The 15030-nt window shown below is 49.3% G+C and overlaps 1 protein-coding gene across 2 annotated transcripts in view; it reads left to right on the forward strand.

Moving 5' to 3' along the window:
- Homer2 (homer scaffold protein 2) overlaps positions 1–11820 on the forward strand; it is a 92375-nt gene extending 80555 nt beyond the window's left edge. The window contains exons 4-9 of one of the 2 annotated variants that reach the window (XM_032893316.1): positions 315–407; positions 3291–3430; positions 6856–7012; positions 8897–9007; positions 9839–9919; positions 10692–11820. In XM_032893316.1, the coding sequence (XP_032749207.1) occupies positions 315–407; positions 3291–3430; positions 6856–7012; positions 8897–9007; positions 9839–9919; positions 10692–10880 (771 nt within the window). In that variant the 3' untranslated portion in view covers positions 10881–11820. The remainder of the gene's footprint in view (positions 1–314; positions 408–3290; positions 3431–6855; positions 7013–8896; positions 9008–9838; positions 9920–10691) is intronic. The other variant, XM_032893317.1, reaches the window with a different exon arrangement.
- The last annotated feature ends 3210 nt before the right edge of the window (positions 11821–15030 follow it).

Here is a 15030-nt window from a genome sequence, read left to right on the forward strand (position 1 = left end):
GTTCCTTCTGTGGAGAAGCTGTATTTCTTGCGATGTCTTTGTATTGGTTACTGTTAGCCGGAGGATTTTAAATTCGTGCATCCTCTCAGTCACTGCATCTGGCTAGTCTGAGTAACTCTGAAACTGGGTCCAGGCTGACCAGGGCCAGCGTTTATTGGAAAAAGGGATTTCTTATCTTTGTTTCCTTTTAATGACAGAATTCTTCTGCCATTTGTACAGAATTTATAGGCTTAGCATGGATACAGGATAACAAGGTGGGCACTGGAGACGCCATGAATAAAGTTAAAGCCCTAACAACTGTTCTATGTGTTCAGTTTGCAGAGAAATTCCAGGAGGTAAGAGAAGCTGCCAGGTTAGCCAGAGACAAGTCCCAGGAGAAAATCGAGACGTCAAGTAATCATTCCCAAGTAAGTAATTTGTCCCTGAAATACATCTGAGTGTGATCAGTAATTGAGATTCCCTACTCCTTGTCACTCCTGGCAAGAAATGGGTAATTTTAGCAGCAGGACATTCTGAAGGCATTTTTTTTTCCCAACTATTAGCCTGCTCCCGGTGAGATGCAAGTGACACGTTTTCATGAGACTTTGGAATTTCTCAGGTGTAGAACTGTATTTTTGACAGAAAGCTGTTGATACAATGAGGGTTGCCTGTCCCCACCAGGAAGAACTTCTGCAGTCACTGTGTTTGAAGGTCAGAGTGTGGCTTTGTGGAATAAATAGTGCTTACTTAGCCTGCTCGGACCAGGAGGGGTTCCCGGCACTTGGAAGGGGGCGGGGCTTGGTTAGCACGACACGTCTTTGTCATGCTAGGTCAGGGTCTCTGTGCTTTCCTGAACTCTAGCAGCCCCAAGGACAGGCAGTGTTTGAATGTGAGTGGCAAGGCAGTGTTTACTGATTGTTGGGAAATCCATAGCAGGATGTCCCTACTTTGCACCTGGAAAAATGCTTGATACCCAGAGCTCCAAGCCCCTCCCTGTCTTAACAAGAGGCAGATGGGAGATGGTGTTCCCGCAGTTCGAAGTCTGAAGAGATCCAGCTTTGCCAGGATTTGAGTAGTCTGTCTGCTTAAAACCATGATATAACAATGGCTATAAAGGACCCATTTTTAACCCGAAATTGAAAAAAAAACAAAAAAACAAAAAACCCAGCATGCCTGATGTCTTTGTTAAGAAAGGCTTAATTATCCTATGGGGGGGAGGGGGCGACCTCCAGGAGCAGAATTGGGATTTGGTTGAGAATGATAGTCTGGAGACACTGTGAAGTCTGGAATTCCTTATTTATCATTCATCTCGTCAGCTGGGTGGTCAGTAGCCTTCGGAGTTGTTATATGACATGAGTAGGATATGTAGGCACCGAGGAAGGGCGTGTCTCACAAGGCAGCTGGGGGAAGAATGGCTTAGCCTGGGTAGCCGTGGTGTCTGGCGCTCAGGACTGGACCCTGAGTCCCACGGAAAAGCAGAAGCCTAGGAAGCAAGGAAAAGAGGAGCTGAGCAGAGCCCTGGGAAGGAGAAGCCTCAGCATCACAGATGGAGCAGTCACTGAGGATGTGAGAGCCACCCGGGGCCCCGCATCTGCCAGCGGACTTGGTGGCTGGGACAATGGCACAGGCAGACCTAGGTCTGTCCGGACTTACACACCCATTGGGCTTGCTTTAGAGAAGATATTCCAGGAGGAGTTAGACTGAGTATATGTATGCTAGGCTTCTGGTGGGTGGGACTTTAACTAGTCCTTGATCCAAGGGACAGTTTGATTTAGGGTAATAATTATCAAGTCATCACTTGAGTTCTTGGAATGGAAATGTGGGTAGAAACTGCAGTCAGTTGTTTTTGTTTAAAAAAAAACTGCTATATGTTTACGTGTGTGTGTGTGTGTGTGTGTGTGTATGTGTGTGTGTGTGTGAGAGAGAGAGAGAGAGGCAGAGACAGAGACAGAGAGAGACAGAGAGAGAATAAAAGAAATACAACATAGCAGACTGTCAAGAAAGAAATAAAGCCCAGTTGCCTTTTGACTAGGATGTAGCTCAGTGGTAGGACACTGCCTAATATTGCCTAACAAGCACAAGGCCCTGAGTTCTAGCCCCAGCACTGGAAAACAAGCACAGAACACGTCGTATCCCCATGTGCCGTATCAACCACAAGATAAGCTGCTAGTTTGTTAAACCTTTCTAGCACTTTCTTTTATCACCACTCCTTTTAACCTTTTAAGAAAATACTTTCCAAGTCATGACCATTCCCTCCCAGTTCCCAGTGTTCCCTTTCAACCCTGCTGTAACGCCCAAGGAGTATCCCAGTCTCGCCATGGCGTACTCCCGTGACTCCTTACAATCCAAGGCAGCTGTGCCTTTTCTGATGTCTTCACTAACACGAATACCATGACAGTGCCTCTGTGAGGGGCACTCTCTGCAGGATAAACTCTGCGAATGGAAACCTGGGTTGAGGTGTGGGCATGTAAAGCACTGAGGTGCGCTGTGCTCTTAGCCCACATCGGTGCTCGATTCCGACTCCCACCTGCAGTGAGTAAGCTCTGCCTCCCACACCTCACTAAGAAAGTCTGTTGATCTGACAGATGACAAGTGGATCTCCACTGGGTTTCTCCGTTTCCGGTGACATTAAATGTTTTTATGCTTATTGATTATGTGCGTTTCTTCTTTTGTAATTACCAATAGTCTTTCTTTACTTTTCAAGAGAGTAAAGTATTCATATGTTGGTTTCTAAGGGCTTTACAGATCTTTATGTAGTATTAAATATATAGTGATATTTTTATTACTTCTTTGAGAATTTCACACAGTGTATCTACCCCTCCTACCTTTTGTTCTTTCTTTCTCTCTAAATAACCTGCCAAGTCCAATATGGCTGCCTTTAGACTCTTGGACGTGAGACTGTCCACAGGAGCATAGCTGACCTACTGGGGCCAAACCCCTAAAGAGAACTGAATCTTCCTCTTCCAGAAGACATCTACTATCTGTAGCTCTTCAATTACGGGTGGCAGCTCTTGAACCCCACCCTCCATGCTGGAATATTGCCTGGATTGACCATATCCTAGGCTTGTTCAGACAACCACAGCTGTTGGCTTTTTAATATGTGAAAATTTTAGACATAAACCATATAATGAACTTCCTCATGGTGTGGAGTGTTCGTGGCACTTAGGCCCCGTGAATGACTGTCTCGGTCAGCCTTTCTGCTAGTCAGTCTACACTATCCAGACTCATAAACTCATATTTTGTCATTATGCCTAATTTGCTGCCAATGGAAGGGCAAGCAGTAACATGTGGAGATAATTCACTTTGGCCAGGAATCTGGGTGTGAAACCCCGTCTTCCACTCAGGCATCCAGCGTCAATGGGACAGACGACGAGAAAGCCTCCCATGCGAGCCCGGCCGACACACACCTCAAGTCTGAGAATGACAAGCTGAAGATCGCTCTGACACAGAGGTGAGGTTGCAGCAGAATCCACGCCCTCTGTTCTCCGGGCTGTGTTTCCCGAAAGCCTTTCCCCACCAGGCAGGGTCCTGCTCAGGGCATCTCATTCTCCCTCCTGGTCAGAGGAAGACCGATTGTCTTCCTCACCTGTCTGTCAGTGAGTGTGCATGAGCCTGTTAGTGTAGGGTGTGTGTACAGGAGATACAATTACATGCGAGTGAGTGTGAAAATCTGCTGGGTCTCTAACCGTGTTTTGCTTTTGAAGAGGAATATTTATTTATTCATCTCTGACAAGAAGGATCTTAGACATCCAAGAAAAATATGTAAGAGCTAAGAAATAGTTCTCCTCCTGAGGAGCTGACACCACACTCTCGGGTGTGCCCGCTCCTTCTACTCAGCCCTGTGTTCCAGATCTACATTAAAAATGCCTTTCAGTAGACTCCAGTTCTGCTTTTTAAGAAAGTCTAAGAAATTATGAAAAATAATATGAAACTACACACAAAATCAGTAATGTTCCTATATATAAAAAAGATGGACTAGTACTTAAAGAAGAGGTTTTCTTTATAAAAATTAACTAGAATCATAAAGCACATGAGGATACAGCTGGTGAGAAATGTCCAGGATGACAGGAAGCAAAGGGGTTGCTGCTGTTTTGAAACAGGGTCTCAGCATGGGCAAGCCTGCAGCTCGTGGGCAAGCCTGCAGCTCGTGGGCAAGCCTGCAGCTCACTGTATCTGAGCATAGCTTTGAACTCTGGGTCTTCCTGCCTCTGATTCACAAGTCTGAAATCATAAGCATGCATCACTCTATGTGATCTTTTGAGGGTCACAGATAAATAATTTAACATATAACATGTGTCTTGCCTTTAATTATTTTTTTATGGGGAAGAAAGAGGGACAAAATTTGTGGAGACCAGTTAAGCAGAGTGCTTGCTGCTCTTACAAAGAACAAGTTCCATTGCCAAAACCCACCCTGGGTGGCTCATAACTGCCTGTAATGTCAGCCGCAGGGGACCCAGCATTTTCTTTGGCCCTTGAAAGCACCACCAGCACACGTGCTATCTGCATGCACACGTGCATGCATACGGGCTCTCTCATGCACATGTGCATACACAAATACACAAATCTTTAAAAATATTTATAGTTAACACAGAGTTCTACACACATACAATATGAGGTACTCAAATCAGTCAGCAATCCTTCAGTTCAAACACAGGCGGCCTTCAATCGGAAGTCGTAAGGAGTTTGCAAGGTACCAGTTTCTTCTGTGTGGTTAGCATGGTCCCCATAGTGATATCAAGAAGATTTTAGATGACAACACAAGCTATCCTGTGTCCTGGCTCCCCTGTGTCCTGGACCTTCGGGACTAGCCCCAGGTACCGTCAGAATTACCCTGCTCACCTGGCTGAGGGCTTCAGCCAGATGCCCCCAGTCTCGTCTTCCTGTCCAGGAAGATTCTCTCACCACATTCCCCCGCGTTAGAGCCATCCTGTCTAGATTCTCCCACCGGACTATTGAAACGAGGCCTAGTTATCGAGGGACTCCCTGCCCAAGGTCCCATGGCTAAAAGCAAGCAAGCCTCCCCGTCTCCCAGCACTGCCTTCTTGAACGGCTCTCTGTGGACAGTCTCTTCAGCCAGCCACAGCCTCCATTGGAGCCCCCTGCACCCCCAAAGAGCCGCCATTCAGTGCCGCAGCTCAGCACCCTGGCCCCTGTATGGAACCCGATTCCTGTATCTGACCTAGAAATTCCAGAAAGCACAGAGGCTCTCAGATCCCACCTTCTGGTCTGGATGCTGACTTAGATGCTTCGGAGACAAAACTGACCAGTTTCTTCTCTTGCCAGGTGGCTAGGAGGACTATTTTTGGCTGTTTAAAGTCACAGTGGGATGCCCCAATGAAAATATTCCAACCCTAAAAATAAATGTTTTCAAATCCAAGTTCAGTGAGAGTGAGTCAGAGGAAAAGCTGTGAAGCTGTTTGCCTAGATCAGCTTAATTCTTAGTCGTCGCCTCCGAAAGTCATCAGATAAAAACATTTTACTATTTTGTTGTTTTTTTTTAAATTCAATATGCGGCATTTAAAACTGAGAGCACGCAGTTCCCGGTCACATCATAGATTCATGAGCCTGTAGGTAGAAAGATAACATATTGTTCAGATATAGTTGTATATATTTAAATTTTTCTTTAAGTCCTTAGAAAAAGGACTTTTGGGGGGCAAAATTTTTCTTTGTATATGGCACTTGAATGACTGTGTGTGTGTGTGTGTGTGTGTGTGCGCGCACTCGCGCTCACACACGCATGTATGTGGGTGTGTGCACCTTACATGTATGTACAGAAACCAGAGGGGGGTGTTTCTGCCACCTTTCACCTTATTTTTGGAATCACGGTTTCTGCTGACCTGAAGCTCACCATTTGGCTGGACTGACTCTGCATCCAGTTTCTGTAGTCTGTCTGCCTCCGCCCCTCAGAGCTGGAGTTACAGGCACTGTGGTCATGCCCAGCTTTTACACGGGCGCTGGGGATTTGAACTCTGAACCCTTGCTTTCACAACAACCATTCTTATCCAGTGACCCATCTTTCACCTCCTTTTTGTTGTTTTGTGTTGTTTTGTTTTAGACAGGGTTTCCCAGGAACCTTTGGCTGTAACTTACAGAGATCCTCCTGCCTCTGCCTCTCCGGTGCTGGGTTAAAGGTGTGCACCACTATGCCTGGCTCCGGTTTTGTTTCGTTTGTTAGGGTTCGGTTTGGTTTTCGTTTTGAAGCAGGGTCTCTCACTTGACCCAGAGCTCACCCATCATCTATACTGGCCAGCCAACAAATCCTCCTGCCTCCCAGTACAGGGGTCCCAAGCATGTACAAACGCCCCTGGATTTCTACACCTGTGTTCTTAAGTCAGACTCGGGTCCTCGTGCCCCTGTGACGAGCCCCATACAGACTGGGCTGTCACTCTGCCTGTCAGTAGAACCTCCCATGGGTTTGTCCTGTCCAGCTCTGGTCCATCGGCTCTGGTCACATTCAGTGCTGTGTGTGACTATCCAGTTCTGAACAAGGAAATGAAAGCGTTGTGGGGCTGGGGGTGGGGTTGAGTGATAACCAAGGAAGCTTGGTTCCTTTGTTTGAAAGGTCTTCCTCACTGAGCTCAATGCTGCGACAGGACTCAGCATGGACTCTTAAGAACGGCTCTATCCCAGCCCCTCTTCTAAGGCAACTTTTACAGGAAAGAAGTGGGTAGAGTGATATGTTCACACCAGAGAGACCCCAGTCCCTCCCGGCAGTCATGCAAACAGACCCAACACTAGAGCGCTGGCCGACTGGTACACAGGGAGTTTGAGCTTCCCGCGGGGGTGGGCCAAGGGATGGCCCACTTCCCACTCCTCAGCAGATGGAGGGGTGATGGACACCACCTCTAACCTCTGTCCCCACCGTCACCCCTCCAGTGCTGCCAATGTGAAGAAGTGGGAGGTGGAGCTGCAGACCCTGCGGGAGAGCAACGCCCGGCTGACCACCGCGCTGCAGGAGTCGGCAGCCAGTGTAGAACAGTGGAAGCGGCAGTTCTCCATCTGCAGAGATGAGAATGACAGGCTCCGCAGCAAGGTGGGGACAGCAGCCAGCAGGACAGAGGCCCGGCGGGCTGGAGCGGGCAGAGGAGAGGGGCCACAGAGAGACCCTTTCCTCTCTCTGCCTTCACCCCACGGGCAGGAGGAAGACATTTTCATCTCCTCTTTCAATACTCCACCTTCCCGCTTCTCTTAGTAGGACTTCAGTCATGAAAATGATTGACCTTGAATTCCTGTGGCTAAGGAAAAGATAAGTGGACCAGAGATCCCTGCCAAGGGTTCCCCCAGAGCCTGCACCCCGCCCCAAGCGGGTCTTCAGCTGTAGGTGGGCTTCCCACGGCATCTCTGTGGCTTGGGCTCTCCAGCCGAGGAAGGGAACCCAAGGACAAATGAGAAATCGGTCCAGGAAACGCTGAGTATATTTCCACAGAGACCCTGCTTCCATCCAAATCATGATTTCTAAAAATGTAAGTTTGGAAGCCAAAAGAGTGATGTAGTGCTGAGAGAGGAGAAAGGTGGGTGCCAACCGCTGAGGGACTCTGCTGTCCGCCTTTGATGACTGAGGGTTTAGATTTTATTCAGATTGTCCCTGTAATCAGCTCTATGGTCACTCTCATCTGATCTGGTACTGTGGTACTTCGAGGTGCTCAGGGACGCCCGTGTAGAAGTCCTCAGGTCTCTGTTTAGACTATGATGTGTGAGCCCATTAACCCCTGAGTGGGGCTTCAGAGAACACGCCGTAAGTGCAGGGTTTCGGGGGACATGTTTCTGGACCCACGTGTATCACGTGCCCTGACTGGCCCAGGCCGAGCCACTGTGGTGTAGCCCCACAGCACCACCTTCCTCAGGCGCTAACTGCCCACCCAGCTGCCCCTTGTCATTTTCATTTTCCATCCCTGTGATGAATGTGCTGACTGACAGCCAGGGCACAGGGCCAGCTGCTGACTCTGCATGTTCCTATCCGAGCCCTGGCCGATCCTGCTGGCATAGAGGGGAGGGATCGACTGCTCCTCCATTGCAAGCAAAGGATGGAATTTCTCCATCTGGTCAGAGTGTGTTAGCCAAAGGCAGTGCTGAGGTGTGGCTCCCTGGGAGGGCATGGGCCTCCCTCAGAGGAACACTTCAGGTGCTTGGTTCCCAGGCTGGAGGCTCAGCGTCAGTTGGGACTGATGCTTTAGGTCTAGGGGTTGGTGCAGCTACAGAGAAAGGCCTTATGCCAAAGACTGGCATCGCCTGAGTGTGGCAATGCAGTGTGTCTGCTTTTGGATGGTACACTGGCTCCACTCCCACCTCCACTCTGCACACGCATTTTGGTTTCCAAGAAATGCTAAGCGGCTGATGATGGGGTCAGGATGTGAAGACTCTGTTCTGTCGCTCTGCTTGGTGATCTTTTGCCAGGGGTCAGGGGAAAAGAGGCAGTCCTGGGGTTTGCCCATCAGCCACCCACACTGCTCCCCAGCCAGGACCCTTCCTGTGGGGATCATCTTGCTCTTCAGTGATGGAGATTTCTTTGATTTCCATTTGGTATCTCCTGCCCCATAGTGCTGCTAAATTCTCTACGTGGCCACCTTAGACCCCTGAGGTGAAGCCGAGAAATTCGGGACATGACTAAAATGATGTAAAAGTCATTCTTGGGAAAAACAGATCGATTCAGGGGACATCTGGCCTGGGATGATCCTTAGGGCAACTCACTCCCATGTGGAGTGGAGAATGCAGAAGAGAAATGCAGAAGCCCAGCTCATAGGTGGGTTTTCGGGACTTAGTGGCCCCACCGGGATTAAGTTAAGACTCTCAGGTGAGCGGGGCAGACAGCTGATGGGAGCTGCACGGTGCCTATGGAGTGCTGTATTGTATGGCTTATCTGAAAAGAGAGCATAAAAGTCAACCTGGCAGGCTCGCCTTAACTGTGCCGTTCTTTAAGATTGAGGAGCTGGAAGAACAGTGCGGTGAGATCAACAGGGAGAAGGAGAAGAATACCCAGCTGAAGAGGAGGATTGAGGAGCTGGAGTCAGAGGTCCGAGAAAAGGAAATGGTGAGTAGAGAGCTCGGAGCAGCGCCCTGCATGTCCCCGGCCTTGCATGGCGACCTTCAGAGCAGGACAGGTGACCTGGGACTCTGGCAACTACCTGGACTCCAGGATAGAGAATCAGGGCTTGTACCACAGATCAGCTTCCCCCGAGAGCCAGAGCCTCACGGCCGCTTGCAGCCTTCAGTGTACGACATCCTGGAGTGAGCTGAGGGTGGCAGTTGCAGCTCAGTAGGTAGAATGCTTGCCCAGCATGCGTAAGTTCCTGGGGTTTGACCCCCAGGACAGTGTGAACTGCCATGGAGGCACATCCCAGAGCTCACAGTGGCAGAAGGATCAGGAGTTCAGAGGCCATCTCCATTAAGGCCAATCTGGGACACATGAGGTGCTTTCTGGGAAAAATAAAAGATTTCCCAAAAGCCCAAAAGCCACAGTCAGTCTTAGAGATCACCGGAGGAGAGTTCCGCCATCAGGCTCAGGCAACTAGACTTTCTGTCCCCACAGTCGTTTATGTTTGGGGAGACAGAAAAGGTAAGCACGCAGCACTGGGATATGGGCAAGTCAATGAGACCTCCCTAGGCCTCAGTTTTTACCACTATGAAGCAGCAATTGTAAAAATACAAGTCATTTTACAGCGTGTACAGATTCGACGTGGTGATGTATCAGATACTGCACGCACCCTTAGAGCCCAACGGTGCTTCAGGATAGATCCCTCTGTTATGATCCAAGTGAGCAAGACAGGGTCCCAGAACTACACACACAAGTCAGCCATTTTCAAGAGTGTGTTATAATCATCCCCCCCCCCTGTATCTCTTTAAAAATGTCTGTCTCCCTTAGGAGTTGAAGGATCTCCGCAAACAAAGTGAAATCATACCTCAGCTCATGTCCGAGTGTGAATATGTCTCTGAGAAGTTAGAGGTAAGGGTGCACATTGGTCCCGAGGTGATCGGCGTGTCCCTAACTCCTCTGTTCCCTCTCATGTTTACACCTAGGATGGTCAAGGGTGGCTTTCTACTTTCAAGAGCATTCCTGGGGGCTGCCTCAGGAACTTACACAAAGGTTCTTGTGCACAGCCAGAGTGGGCAATAGTTTCCCACTTATGGGAAATCCCTGCAGGACCAAGCCAGTCAGGAGGGGGCACTGGACAGGGTCAGGTACAAGTCCGCCCTGGCCTCTTCCCAGCTCTTGCCTTTGGATGCTGACCTTAAACTGCCCTTCCTCACTACCATCAGCTCCCCGATCTACAAAACAAGGGGTTTTCTTCTCCCCCATTGGTTTCCTCACTCTAGTTCCCTTGACCTACACAAGGGGCACTTTATTGAATTACAACCCCAAGATTGCATTAATAACCAGTTTCTAGGCACATATTCAAGAAAGTCCTAGTTTAGCACCACAGAATACAGCTCTTCCATGGTGTTCTGGCTTTGGTAGGATATAAAAGAAAGGACGGGGCCTCAGATTTCTGGTTCTCCATTGGAACCTTCGTGACGCTCCCTTGAGCAGGACTCTGCGTTCTGCATTTCTGGTTGCTGCTTTGGGGTGTTCAGGCCTTTTAATCCTTCTTTAGGAAAACCACCAAATGGCCCCCTTTCTGACTTGAGTGGTGAGCATTTGGTCCGGGTTCAGCTGTTTTCAGTGATGGCTCCATCAGTCACCGCCTTCTAGATCCCTCTCCCTTTTGTCTCATCAGGCCGCAGAAAGAGACAATCAAAACTTGGAAGACAAAGTGCGGTCTCTAAAGACAGACATCGAGGAGAGTAAATACCGGCAGCGCCACCTGAAGGGGGAGCTCAAGAGCTTCCTTGAGGTGCTGGACGGGAAGATCGATGACCTCCACGACTTCCGCCGAGGGCTCTCCAAGCTAGGCAGCGATAACTAGGGTGGGGCGGAGCCTAGATGGAGAGTGGAAAGCGTGTGTGAGAGATGAAGTGGGCATAGGGCATTCTCCGTTTGCTTCTGTAAATGCGGGTGCGTTCTGTCTGTCTCCAGGCCAGTCGTGCTGTCCACTCGCTCCTCCAGAATAGAAAATCTCTTGCTTCTCTGGCTTTGTGAGGTCGTGGACACCTGGAAGCTTCTGACTCAGGAATCCAGAACGGTCTGCCTTAGCCGTTTACGCAGTCAGGGCAGGGACATTTAGATCTTCCCTTAAGGGCTGTTGCAACCCCATGAACTGGGGATGGGGGAAGTATTTTCTAATCCAAGTATCATTATCCTTTACAACAGGCCTTTGGGCGCCTTCCGCTGCGTGGCACTCAGTGTATGTGACTCTAGATTCCAGACCGGAAGCACGTGGAGGGAGCATCTTTTCCCACAATGCATTCTGTTCCTTTAGCAGAGGTAGCTAACCTTTCGAAGTTATGACAGATTTCACACTCAAAAACTGCACAATTGATCTACCCAAAAAGAAATAATTATCAAAAAAAAAAAAAAAAAGAAACCCTTAACATGTTTTAAGTAAATACACTGTTTTGGGTTGGAGCGCATTCATAGTTACCCTCAGCTGCATGTGACCTTTGGACTGTAGGCCACACAAACCTACTTGAAAGGAACCATTTAGTGGAGACTTGTCCAGTGGGAAGACAAACCAGTTTTGGCATGGGCTTACTGACAGGGAATTACTTGTACCTACTCTGACCCATCCTCCCTGATTTGTCACGGTTGCAACAATGTTTTTTTGTTTGTTTTTGTGTTTTGTTTGCTTTCTTTTTAAATTTCAGAACAGATGCTTGAGCTGTTGGAACAGAATGCAGGAAGGGTGTCTAGCACAGTCTGTCTAGCACATAATAGGTGCTTAATAAACATTCATTCACTTAAACATATAAACAGAATTTAGTGTTTTAATCAGACCGCACAGCAGAGTTCAGCCCCTTGTTGAACAACACATTGTCTCTGTTGTGCTGAAGTAATTATCAAAAACAAATGCAGTTTACTGTACTCAAACCTAGACTTAGCTCTGAGGCTCAGACTGTGGCAAGGTGATCATCATAGGCTACCCTGAGGCCCTCCTGCAGGGCCCCAGCCACGACCCCTCTAGAAGACATTGCCTTTGAGCCACCTTCTCTTCCAGGCAGAGGGCCTGTAGTTAGAGGCTTTCTGGATACTGGGAGAGCATGGTGTAGGAGCTACCCTGGGCTTAGAAAGTAGGCTGTGCTCCCCATAATGGGTTTGAACAATAGCAGAGCCATCCTACAGGCCACGGGGTGAGGGCCCCTTGGGTGGCAGCCCTTAGCCTCAGTGACGGAGACATTCCTCCCAGGTCCGCCTTTCCTTTTCCAGTTCCTGCTAAGGAAGGGTCTGCAGCCAAAAGGCTCTCTTTCTGCTCACAGAGAACTTCTTAGTGGGGTCATTGGACATCCCGATCCACGGGCTTTCCTCCTGTGAGAGACTGCACACCGGAGGCAAGCTGTGCTAAGTCCAACCCCCAACCCTTCTGAATGCCTGGGGCAAGAGAAACATTGGTTTCCTACGCCTCTAAGACCCCTCTAGATGTGTCCACATGGGATCAGAAATTCTTCCTCCTGAATGAGAAAACAGCCTGAGGAGGGGGCTAGATCTGCATGTTCAAGACCCAGGCCCTGTGGACACTTCCAAGTCCTCATCTTTCCTTGCAGTGGCTGACGAGTCGCTCTGAGCAAGGAACTCGACTGGGATAAGAAAGGAAGGCTGGTGATATGGAAGGCTGAGGTATGTTAGGGCAGGGGTGACACCATCCAGTCAGGATATTTTTATGCAACAAAGCGGTCACCTCTGCTGTAATTCAGCCCAGGGTGCTGCCAGTCCTGCCTTTCCCACAGTTCCCAGTAGTTCTCAAGTCAGTAGCAGCCGCTAACTCTGCTGCACCAAGAGAACATAGACTGGGTTAGCCGTGACCCAGCATGGGCTAAGGGGAACATGGCTCCCAAGAGCAGTGGACACTGGGACCCTCAGCGTCAGATGAGCCTCCGTCTGCAGGAAACATAGTCATGTAGAAGATGCTCTCTTGTCTGACTGGAGGTAGGACGTGCTGACATGATCACATGAGGACACTTGCTAAAGCCACTGAATCAGAAACGCAGAAAATTCTAGAGGTTCCGAGCATCGTGGGCTGGCTGTAAGGTCGGAACCCATGATCCCTGTTGTTAGCCACTCGGGGGTTTGGCAAGCTTCTTGTAGCCAGTAGGCAGGGGAAATAGAGTTTTTATACTCTTGGACCCAAGCAAGCCACAACTCATGAGCCTAAGAGACTACAGCCTCCCCTGAAGAGTGATGTAGGCTTCACAGTTAAAGCCCAAAACACTGAACCTCCCTTTCGTCTTCTTCCTCTAAAGACCTCATGATTCCTCATTTGCTTTCTTTCTTTTTTTTTTTTTTTTTTTTTTTTTCTGGAGCTGGGGACCGAACCAGGGCCTTGTGCTTGCTAGGCAAGCGCTCTACCATGGAGCTAAATCCCCAACCCTGTTTGCTTTCTTTTTAAGAACAATCGTGGCCCAGGAAGAGCCTGGAAGGCCAACAATAGGCTGGCCCTGTCTGCAGCCCCTGGCACTGTACAAAGTAGACTCTGTACAGAGCAAACGGCCCTCTGAAATGTTCCTAACCATTCCCACTGGTGGGCCGTACCTTCATTTATTACGACGTCCAGCCCAGTCTTAGGCCTGTTGTCATGACCTCAAACCCTGTGCAGATGGTGTGAGCTGTTTCCTCCCAGCAATTACAGCCACCGCGTGCTGCCTGCAGAGCCCGGTGTCAGATGAGATCGGCCTTGGCATCTCCAAGGTTAGCAGTCTGCACCTCACTTAGCTTGCATTCTGCAGCCATCCACGTAGAGCCTAAAAGAGGCCAAGAAAACCTCAGAAGCCTTTAGCCATGACCCACATGCATTTCTGACTTGGGGCCTGGGGTGGGGCAGAGGCCATGCTTCTGGTGCCTAGGAATGAGAGACCACCGGAGGGAAGGGTTGGAAGGGAAGAAACAGCCCATGCGAGACCTCTGGTCGTCTTCTGTTGCATCTCCCCAAGAGCAGTCACTTTAGACCTTGACTGGGTGAGAGAACTTGGCAGAGACCATCAACAGGAAACAGAGGCAGAGTAGCATGCCCAGAGCTACCCAGCTGTGGCCAGCGGCGTGGGCTCCTGGGTCTCCTGGACCTTGATCCACTGTTCTCCTATGAGCCATATTGTCACTCTCCCTTTGGTGTCCCTTAGACGCCAAGAAGAAATAAGTAGCCCTCTGCCCTATTAGAAACATGTTGCAACTATATTAATTTCAGTCCACAGCAAAGAACAGCTGACGACAGGGACAAGGCAGAATTGTTCACCATACACAGTAAGGTCTGTTTTAGTTTTTTGTTTTAGTTTTAAATGATTCTGCTCTGTAGGGACCTCTTCAGTGATCTCTGCTTGATGAGGCCAGTTTGGTGGAACACTGTCTGGCTTTGAATTCTTTGCTGATGGCTTTAATGGAGGGACACTCGTCTTTTTAAAGAGGGGGAAAAGGCCTTTGATAGCAGAGACAGGAGTAGGAACAGGCCCAGAGATGGCTGGCTGGTCCACAGGAGCCACAGCTGGGGAGACCACTGCAGCTGGCCCACTGCAGACCCATCCAGTGCGTAGAGTGGTTTGCGTGTATGACAGGCTGTCCACAGGGGGCGCTGCTCTCCAGCCTGCGTACTCCACAGCCATAGCCTTCAGCTGCGCTGTGGGCAGATGCATGAGCTGCATTTGATGTGAGTGAGTGATAGCTCACCATGCAGCCCAAAAGCATTCTGAGCAAGCCCATTTTGCAGGGGCTCTCTCTACAGACAAGACTCCTCTTCTGCAGACATCGGGGGCAACTGTAAATGAGACCCAACTTAGACTCACATGTAGCCAGGTGCATGCTTGGAAACAGGGTGGTCTGGTAGGAGCTCAAGCGAAGCTGCCCTTCAGGGAACACCAACCGCACCAACCACTGCTCTTTGCTGACAACGGAAGTGGGTCACTAGAAGTTACACTCGGGTGACTCTTGGGAACATCACTGGATTTTGAAGCACTTGCAACATTAATCAGAAGCTT

Source organism: Rattus rattus, chromosome 2 (genome assembly GCF_011064425.1).
Source record: "Rattus rattus isolate New Zealand chromosome 2, Rrattus_CSIRO_v1, whole genome shotgun sequence".
NCBI lineage: Eukaryota > Metazoa > Chordata > Mammalia > Rodentia > Muridae > Rattus > Rattus rattus.